Source organism: Dreissena polymorpha, chromosome 4 (assembly GCF_020536995.1).
Source record: "Dreissena polymorpha isolate Duluth1 chromosome 4, UMN_Dpol_1.0, whole genome shotgun sequence".
NCBI classification, from domain to species: domain Eukaryota; kingdom Metazoa; phylum Mollusca; class Bivalvia; order Myida; family Dreissenidae; genus Dreissena; species Dreissena polymorpha.
The window spans coordinates 6,623,889-6,634,498 of NC_068358.1; the positions used below are offsets into that span (position 1 = coordinate 6,623,889).

The 10,610-nt window shown below is 34.7% G+C and overlaps 1 protein-coding gene across 3 annotated transcripts in view; it reads left to right on the top strand.

Moving 5' to 3' along the window:
* Positions 1 to 4,529, top strand: part of LOC127876155 (sodium/glucose cotransporter 4-like) — a 24,825-nt gene extending 20,296 nt beyond the window's left edge. For all 3 annotated transcript variants that reach the window (XM_052421145.1, XM_052421144.1, XM_052421143.1), the window contains 3 exons: positions 1,801 to 2,016; positions 2,895 to 3,027; positions 3,606 to 4,529. In XM_052421145.1, the coding sequence (XP_052277105.1) occupies positions 1,801 to 2,016; positions 2,895 to 3,027; positions 3,606 to 3,814 (558 nt within the window). In that variant the 3' untranslated portion in view covers positions 3,815 to 4,529. The remainder of the gene's footprint in view (positions 1 to 1,800; positions 2,017 to 2,894; positions 3,028 to 3,605) is intronic.
* Positions 4,530 to 10,610: the final 6,081 nt, after the last annotated feature.

A 10,610-nucleotide genomic window follows, 5' to 3' on the forward strand; every position in this document is an offset into this window, starting at 1 on the left:
GAGTCTAGTAAGTTAATAAGGTAGGAGTGCTGGGACACACTCCGGGTCCACACATAATGCAGCCTCTGTGCTGGGACACACTCCGGGTCCACACATAATGCAGCCTCTGTGCTGGGACACATTCCGGGTCCATACATAATGCAGCCTCTGTGCTGGGACACACTCCGGGTCCACACATAATGCAGCCTCTGTGCTGGGACACACTCCGGGTCCACACATAATGCAGCCTCTGTGCTGGGACACACTCCGGGTCCACACATAATGCAGCCTCTGTGCTGGGACACACTCCGGGTCCACACATAATGCAGCCTCTGTGCTGGGACACACTCCGGGTCCACACATAATGCAGCCTCTGTGCTGGGACACACTCCGGGTCCACACATAATGCAGCCTCTGTGCTGGGACACACTCCGGGTCCACACATAATGTAGCCTCTGTGCTGGGACACACTCCGGGTCCACACATAATGCAGCCTCTGTGCTGGGACACACTCCGGGTCCACACATAATGCAGCCTCTGTGCTGGGACACACTCCGGGTCCACACATAATGCAGCCTCTGTGCTGGGACACACTCCGGGTCCACACATAATGCAGCCTCTGGCTCGGAAAGGACTTCGAAATACACAAATACACAGATGCAGTATTATTTTGGCAGAAGCGGCTGCATCGCTTCATGTCTCGACGTCAACTAATGAAAACAGCACAGACTATCATGTCATTCTTAAAAAGGCGCAAAAATAAATGCATGTTGTGATGTTTAATATTTCAGCGATGTGTGTATTGTGATTCAGCATTCAGTGATTCAGCATGTTTTGGTTCCTTAGTGCTATTTTGTTTTTACATTAACAAGTACTCGTAAATGTGGCACGCAAAAACGTGCTGATGTAATATACAGGTTCATTTAATAAATGATGTGTTTGTTGAGATGTAACTGTTTAAAAAATCATGATTTCTGAAAATATTTAATATTTATTTGGTGGTTATTATTAATGCAAATAATATATGGCAGATTCATGTTAGTAAATAGAAGTAAATTAGAAATTGGATGGCTGGAATACTGGATGGCACGAACTTTTTTGTCGGGCCCCGGGAGTTATAGCCATCGGGATTCAATTGTACATATATATGTATGTACAATAAAAAAATATATATATTCACACATATGGCCAGTTACGGGGTCTCTGATTTAGAAATAGGTAATGGGGTTCCCACTTTAAACATATGTATCTCCATACACTTTTTTTATCCGATATAAACACGAGTTAAGGTATATAGGGGTACCTGATATATTATTATATATAAATGCGTCATTTATTTAACGTCTTGCGAGGAAATATATAGCGACATTAATTTGCGAGGAATATAAAATTTCAATTTCATACGCGATTGTGGTTTTCGATTTAAGACCTTATTGTGACATTTAATTGCATTACCTCCCCTACACCCCCCTCATAGTAATTAAAGGTGCCTAGAACGCGGGGTTGTATACAGACCCCTTTTTTTATATTGACCTCGTAAGAATAGTCTGAAAACTACCGAGACCGCGTAACTGGCACTATGTATTAGTATATATATATATCTCATTTCTATTAAGACAAATTCAATAGAAATATAACGGATTGTTGTAATAACAGATAAAATCACGCGGATGGAAGCGGACGACAAACCATACAATTACAGCGCGATATGTCTTTCACAGTTTCAGAACTACTATTATGATTTGTTATTTTCTGCAAATGTGAAGTTATCATATGATTATTGATTTACTTTCATTCTTTTCCAATCTATCCTGTCATCAGGGTGCATTCTGGGGACTTATGTCGGGACTGGTGGTAGGACTTATTCGGATGGGCCTCGATTTTGGATACGGAAGTCCCGGATGTGGCGAGGAAGACACGCGGCCGGCCGTCATCTCCAAGATCCACTTCCTGCATTTCACCATCATCCTGTTTGTCGTCAGTTTGGCGGTCACCGTCATCGTGTCACTGATGACGTCACCGATACCGGACAAACACGTAATGCATGTTTTTAAATGTACTATACTATAATCATGAAATGGGGGTATATATGTTTACATCGATTATGAATTATAACCTTAAACATATGTTTATATTGACGAACTTTGTTAAATGAACTAGTTAATTGAGTTCAAATAATACAAACAAAGTACGAAGTATGACTATTATTACACGAAGTGCTAATATACTGGCTGTAATAACTATTTGATTTTAGTATAATTTGGGGAAACAGTTTACTTAGCAACCATGAGCTTGGTCATTGTGTAAAGCATGAGCCATTAAACCTCTTGTCTTGTGGACTCAATCATTGTGTAAATCATGAGTTATTAAACCTCTTGTCTTGTGGACTCAATCATTGTGTAAAGCATGGGCTATTAAACCTCTTGTCTTGTGGACTCAACCATTGTGTAAAGCATGAGCTATTAAACCTCTTGTCTTGTGGACTTAATAAAGCATGAGCTATTAAACCTCTTGTCTTGTGGACTCAATCATTGTGTAAAGCATAAGCTATTAAACCTCTTGTCTTGTGGACTCAATCATCTCAACTTATTATCAGCTTAAGTTCATTTAAAGTTCAAAAATGTTTTACCTTAGGGCCTACTTCTTTTATACTGCCTTTTTATTATGTAATGTGTTATCTATTTTGCGGAACATAGGTAGATCATTGCAGGGATAAACAACAAAAGCGCATCTTTATAAATTTTAATTAGTAAGCGCAGCTTCAACAACAAATACGACTATTATAAATACTACTGCTACTACATATATTAATTATCATTTTTATAGTAATGATTTTGATGCTGCCAATGATGATGACATGATGAAGAAGTATACAATTAAAGAAAATATTTTTTTAAAGATGGCCTTATTTGCAGTTACATCGTCTGACGTGGTGGACCCGGCATAGCCAGACGACGCGGGAACCATTCGCAGAGGAACTGGCCTTCACACAGAAAGCTGATCTCGCCAGGGCCACACAAATGGAGGAGCAGGCGGCAAAAAATCAAGGTTTTCTCCACAAACTTGTAAAACCTGTAATTGAGCCTCGCTTCGGAAAACAGGGCTTAATTCATCAGCGTAAAGTGTCGTCCCAGATTAGCCTGTGCAGTCCATACAGGCTAATCCGGGCGACATTTTTCGCTTGAATTAAACTAAACTTTCTTTAAAGAACCATTCGATAAATGCGGAAAGTGTCGTCCCCGATTAGCATGTTTGGACTCGCAAATGCAGTACACCCCATTTTCGCAGAACGAGGCTTAATTTTATGGCATAGTTAGATACCATACAGGTATCGTGACGTACCGACGGACAAAATGACGAAAATACATATGGTAATAATATTGCATATTCTATATGTTGAAAAAGTGCATTTCAATTAAAAGTCTATATTGTACTCATATTTTTATCTATGATTATACACATTACCTTTTCTAACAAAATTCTACCTTCTCTTTGTTTGTAAGTTTTTAAGATCAATGCATTTAAACTAAGTACTTAAAAACGGACATGTGTTGCGTATTCGCAAAATATATTTTAAATAAAACAATAATAACATTATAATAACTTTATATTTTGTGTTTACCAAGGACCACTCCCTACTTGGCGCCGTGTGTTATATGTCGTCTGCGGCTACGAATCTCCGCACACGCAGCAGATGGTAACGGAAGAAGAGAAGCTGGCGCAGCATAAGTTACTGACGTCAATCGAGGAGAAACCGCGCTGGAAGCTGTTCGTAAACATCAATGCCGTGGTCCTGATGTTGATCGGGATGTTTTTGTGGGGATTTTACTCTTAAGATTATCACCCATTCTGGATTTCATAACTTAAAATGTAAGCGATAAGGTCATATCGATTTTTTTATTAGTAGATCTAGATAAAAGTTACAATACAACTTCAAATCAAACAAAAAACATTACAAATATGGAATACCGGTAAAAACCATGTTAAAGCGTCGGTATTTTGCATTGTTTAATTGTGTTGTGTAGCCTGAACAAACTGTCTCTTTTTATCATCATTAGGATTGCATACACACATTTTAAAAATTGATTGTTCTGTGATTTCTTATCCCTCACATAAATTAATAGTGTTTTCATCCTCCACATTACTGTGATTGATTTAATGTCTGCTGCCAAACATTATATTGAACATACGCATGTACGTTACTTTATTATTAAAATATTTATATAATTTGTCAAAGAGATCACATGCTATTAGAACTAGAAACGCGTTTTAAGAAGTCGATTCGTAGTTTTTTATGGTGATATATGTAGGACAACAATACTTAGTATAGTTTTATAGTCATTCTTCCGTTTTATTTTAGTTATGATATGTACATCCGTAGTGTTGGCTTCACGTGGCTTTTATTGTACGTACATTCACTTTATTATGTGTAAGGCTTTTTTGTTCTCTTTGATGTTCATATAATAAATACAGCTTTGCGTCAGATGTCACTTAGTAACTAATAAAGACATGCTTCTGGTTCGTTAAATAATAAAATGCAACATAAGCTACTTACGTGATGTTCGTTTTTTGTTCCAATTAAAAAATATGCTCGTAGTTATGTAAAAGATATTCATTGCATGTTAAAAAAAATAAAATAAAGCTATTCGCATTATTTTCACGTTTGTGAGATGTTAAATTGCAAAATAAAAAGGATAGCTTATGCACTTGATGTTTGTTCGATGCTAACTTACAAAAATAGTGTTCTGCGTAGAATGTTCGTTAAATATTAAAATGAAAAAAATATATAGATGAGCACTTGATGTTCGTAAATTGCAAAAGGCAAAATACAACTATGCATAATATATTCATAAACTGTTAAATGGCCAACAATTAGCTAAACGCTATTTGTTCGTTGTATATTACAAATATTTGAAAAGTAATAATTATAGACACGTGTTAATTTACATATTCAAAGGTAGACTATAACTATCCATCAGATGTAAGTAAGGTGTTAATTTGCAAAAATGTAAGTATGTACCATGTGCTTCTTAAATGTTTAAAGGCGGAGATATAGATGAGCACCAATTTTTCGTTGAATGTCGATTTATTATTATCAACAAAGTGAAATACAAGCTACAACAGAGGAAGGTACCCTTTTAAATGGCAATGAACAACCTGCAAAAACTAAGTATAAAATAATGAGATACATCACATTTGTACGCATAACACAAATACGCAACACATACATGCGCAACTCAGAAATACGCAATACAAAAATACAAAACATAAATAAGCAACACAACAACGCACCACACAAACAAGCAATGCACAGAAACGCAACACACATTTACGCGACACACAAACACGCAACTCATAAATACACAACACGAAAATATACTACACACAAATACACGACACACAATTACACAAAACACAAACACGTTACACAGAAATACACGATACAAAACGCAACATACAAAAATGCCACACAGACATACGGAACACCAAAACACACACACACAACTACGCAACAAATTAATACGCAACACACAAACACGAAACTCACAAATAAGAATAAAACCGGGGTCACCGCAAGAGAATCGTTAATTCAAAGCATTGACGTATCAGCCGGGTTTATATGAGCTCCCGATTTTACACACGTGGCCCATTGATAATCGCACACAAAATTGAAGCGTACATGCAATTACAAATTTACAGCATATTATCATACTTTAATTGGAATACCAATAAGAGAGAATACATTTCAATAAAATAAGCCTCTTTTCCTCTGTTATTGTCCACTTAAGAGTTACATTTTCTGTTTATTAAAGCAACATAACTTACATATCCTATATATTTCCTTAGAAACTGGACAATTTTAGGAAGGAAAACTGGCAACATTTATATGTTGATATACCAAGAAAACATAAAAGCTATTTTTTTAATGTCAGGCTCATATCCGTCATATGAATATTCAGACGCGCAACCGCTCATTAAGGCAAATTGCATGCTACCAACCCCACGTGATAAAGCGTCAGATCGTCACGGATGAACGATTTTAACGTTGGCTTGCACCGAACATAGTCATATAATCACATCTACAATTAAAAATTAAAACTAAAATCTTTGCTTATAAGAGAAATATCAAAGTTTTAAAAGTGTTGCGTTAGACAAGTCTCCAATACACTTTCAAGGTAACCTGCAATTAGCCAAAATGCGCGGTTGTGCTTCAGAATATTCATATGAGACATACATTTTTAAAAACTTAATTTATGTTATGTTAATGTAAGAACCATAAAATGATGAAATTAAAATAAATTTAGAATATTGCGCTTCACCATTTCCACGTGCAATCAGATGAAACCATGAATACCGCACGAGCTAAAGCGTCTGATCGTGAAGGATAAATGATTCTATCGTGAGCTTGCTCAGAATGTAGTCAAATGATCACACGTACAATTTTAAATCAAAATCTCAACTAATAACTAGGACATTACTATTTGAAAAGTGTTGCCTTACAAAAGTCTCCAAGTGTACATCAAATAGATATCTTCTCACATGGAATTCATAATTATAAGCATGCTGAAAATGTCTGTTTGTTGTTAAAAGACAATATATATATATATATATATATATAATATTATATGCAACATAAAGTCGTAAATTGTTAAAAGGATAAAATAAAGCATTATTTGGGGTGTTAAAAAAATGTTAACATTCAAAATTATAACTTAACAGAAGATGAGCTCTATGTGGTCAAACACAATATAAAAGTTGAAGTAAAAACCAATATCAACTTAATATAAGTACTGTGACGTAAAATATATCTCCAAAGTTTCTCAGTGCTATGTCAGTATACCGTTTTAAATTCAATGTAAGTATTAATTACGATAAATGTAATATTTTTAACTCAAGTTTTGTGAATTTGACGACGATCATCATTCTTCAATTCATAGCTCTCACTCTTTCTCTCTCTTTCACCTGTTCAAAGAAGTGTGGGTGCTAAGGTCATTGATTTGCCCTCACTTACACAGCTCTCTCTCTCTCTCTCTCTCTCTCTCTCTCTCTCTCTCTCTCTCTCTCTCTCTCTCTCTCTCTCTCTCTCTCTCTCTCTCTCTCTCTCTCTCTCTCTCTCTCTCTCTCTCTCTCTCTCTTTCTCTCTCTCTCACCTGTTCAAAGAAGTGTGGGTGCTAGGGTCATTGATTTTCTCTTACTTATACAGTTATCCACTACTTTTCGACGCGTGTACAATGCGTCGTGTTCAAACCACCGTCCTCACGCGAGCTCCCTCACGAAGGCACATTATCGAGATGGCTGGTCTAATCGATAGCACGATATGACTATATGATGTACTCAATAACTATTAGAACATAAATTACGCTTGCCTCTTTCCCAATAGTCTACATCAAATGTCGTTTGTATGTCTTTTGGTGACAATCTGAAACGAATCACTAACAGCAACCTATTATATGCTTCATTAAAACGTCAAATCATCGGCTTCGCGTTGGTTACTATGGCAATAAAGTGTACCTGCATTGTGAAAATGATATTTAATAAGCGTGATGTAGTGTATGATATTATAGTAAAATGAATAGCAGTGGGAAATATTTTATGATACATTTCTTGTTTGATATTTGAGTGTTAGTGTTTCGAAGCCGAAATGCCATATTCGAACGTGAAAAAACACAATGCTATTGAGGAGCTGGAGGTAAGGCAATTTTTGTGTGAGATAGTTTAAAAGCATTTTTATGTCCCCCACCACTATAGTGGGGGACATATTGTTTTTGCCATGTCTGTTGGTCTGTTTGGTCAAAGTTTAACATTTGCCATAACTTTTGCAATATTGAATATAGCAACTTCATATTTGACATGCATGTGTATCGCATGGAGCTGTACATTTTGATTGGTGGAAGGTCAAGGTCAAGGTCATCCTTCAAGGTCAAAGGTAAAAAAAAATGTAAAAGCGGCGCAGAAGGGGACATAGTGTTTCTGACAAACACATTTATTGTTTACTCTAAAACTAGGGCATATATATGTAAACATATAAGATACAGACAAAATGTTAATACAATGTATAACTTATAGGGCATACATAAATTAAATTGTTTCATCGTGTAAACTGTATTAAAGCGTCTAGTAGGGTAATAAAAGTTCGCGAAAAAACTTTGTAACTTATTCATTGAGTGGGGTTCAGAACTTGTAGATGTGGAAACAATGGTGTTCTTAATACTAAGTAGAAGTAAATGTAGTGTGATCGATTTATATAAATGAGCATCGATAACTCGAAACTTCAATCCTCTTTTACAGTTGTGTTGCCTCCAAAATGAACAGTAATTAACTTAAGAAATATTACTCAGTTTTGTATCCAGTAGGGATATAAATTTACACAGAACAAATTCCGCTCTTTTCTGATATATTTCGCCTATATAGACTTTTTTAAAGTTTGTTTTAACAAATTAACTACATTTTCTTTCTGTGTCTCTGTAGTTAATTTGTTAAAACAAACTTTGAAAAAGCCTATTTAGGCGAAATATTCAGAAAAGAGAGGAATTTGTTCTGTGTTAAGAAATATTTTTGAAAAACTAATGAAACTTGTTGTATTGCAATAAAAGTAAAAAGCTGAAAACTGCCGTAAAATAATGATGGGTTGCTAACATTGTTCTCGAATAGTCAGTACACGCTATAGCTTGTGATGTCGGTGAGGTTAATCAACATTTACATAGTGTTTATACTCTGTGCGAACCAAACGTCGGTATCATGTATTACTTTCGCATCAAAGAGTTTCGAACTCCCACACGTTTAAATGCATTTGTAACATACGAAAGATCAACATGGGAATTAACGTTTATCATGATTTTCATTTGTAGGCGTACTTGATAGGTTAGGAATTCGTGGCACCAATGCGCGTCTGTTCGATTATAAACTTACATAATAAAAACAGATCATTAGACTTAGGACTTAAAATGAATTATACATTTAGTGTTCTAATTCACACGCAGCGTAAATCGGGCTAGAAAGGACATTTTCACTTTTGATGGGTGTATGGAATTCAAGAATTCGTGCAAACTCAACGCGTACGATAGTCTGTTAAAGGGACCTTATCATAGATTTTGGAATATATTGAAGTTTGCCGTTAAATGCTGTAAATTGATAAATGTAAACATTGTAACTAAATAGCTCCAGATAAAACAATAATACAATTTAGGAAAGGAAAAACAGAAATACTCAACTGGGCTCGAACAATTAACCCTTTCAGTAAAGGTCTAGCAAATAAACCACGCGACCATCCGTTCTTTACCAATAACAGGTGTATTTTATACTATATATATATATATATATATATATATATATATATATATATATATATATATATATATATATATATATATATATATATATATATATATATATACTCATATCTCTATACACCCCTAAAGAAGACTTATAATCGAAAGCGATATGGTATAAAATAATTATTGTTTACACTGTTTGAACAATTTCTTTCTCATATATATAACTATTTCTGATTGTTCTTGTATCCTCATAGGATCCAGTGTTTTTGAAAGTATATTCGTTGGTGTTTTATTATATTTCTCAACTATATATATATATATATATATATATATATATATATATATAAGCAATCCTCGTAGTGTCACACAATATAGAAATATAACTCTCCAAAGTAATCAATTGTATTGCGTTGCAACGCTTTATAATTTTCAGGTTTTTAAATCGTTAAAAGATGCATATAATCGATATTTTAGAGCATGGAAAATGTTCAGTATTACGGTTTCCTCGTAAATATCATAACTACAACGAAAATGTGCGAATCTGAATTTTTTTTTCTTCAATTTTGTCATTTTAACAAAACGTGCAAAGGGCCCTTCAACACAAATTAACATACACTATTGATTGTTAAGCTTCGCTCATCACCATATTTTATAAAAATTGTGGTAATTTATTAACAACGACAACAACAGGAACAGCAGTATTTGTTATGTTTTGTTATGAAAAAAACGCGTTTTACTTCAGTTTCATTTATTACACTTGAGTGGTATGTAAGCGTACATGAACATTAATTTCCAAAATGTGAAACATTTGTGAACCGTTTCTGTAAGTCGTAGTTTCTTTGGCTTCGAACATATAAACAGTAAAATCCACATTCCTTATTTGGCATAGCAAATTTAAGTATAAATAAGAAACATATTTTATCTATGCCATATATCTGGTGGTTACAAGGTACAAATCCGTCTTTTTGCGCTTTAAAACTTCAAAAGAATTGCGTTTGTCGAAATGGACGTTTACTTCTAGAAATCCTACTTTCGGTTTAAAAAGCGGTACCGTTTGACAAATTATAAATTACTTGCTAACTAGGCAATAGATTTAATATTATTTGTGTCAATTAGAATATATCTGGTGGTAACAAGGTAACAATCCGTCCTTTTGCGCTTTAAAACTTAAAATAATCGCGTTTGTCGAAATGAATGGACGTTTACGTCTAGAAATAATACTTTCGGTTTTAAAAGCGGTACCGTTTTAATAATAATAAATTACTTGCTAAATAAGCTATAGATTAAATGACAATTGTGCACACTTTCAAATTGCATCTGTATGTATTGATTAACGTGTATTTCATTTCAAAGTCA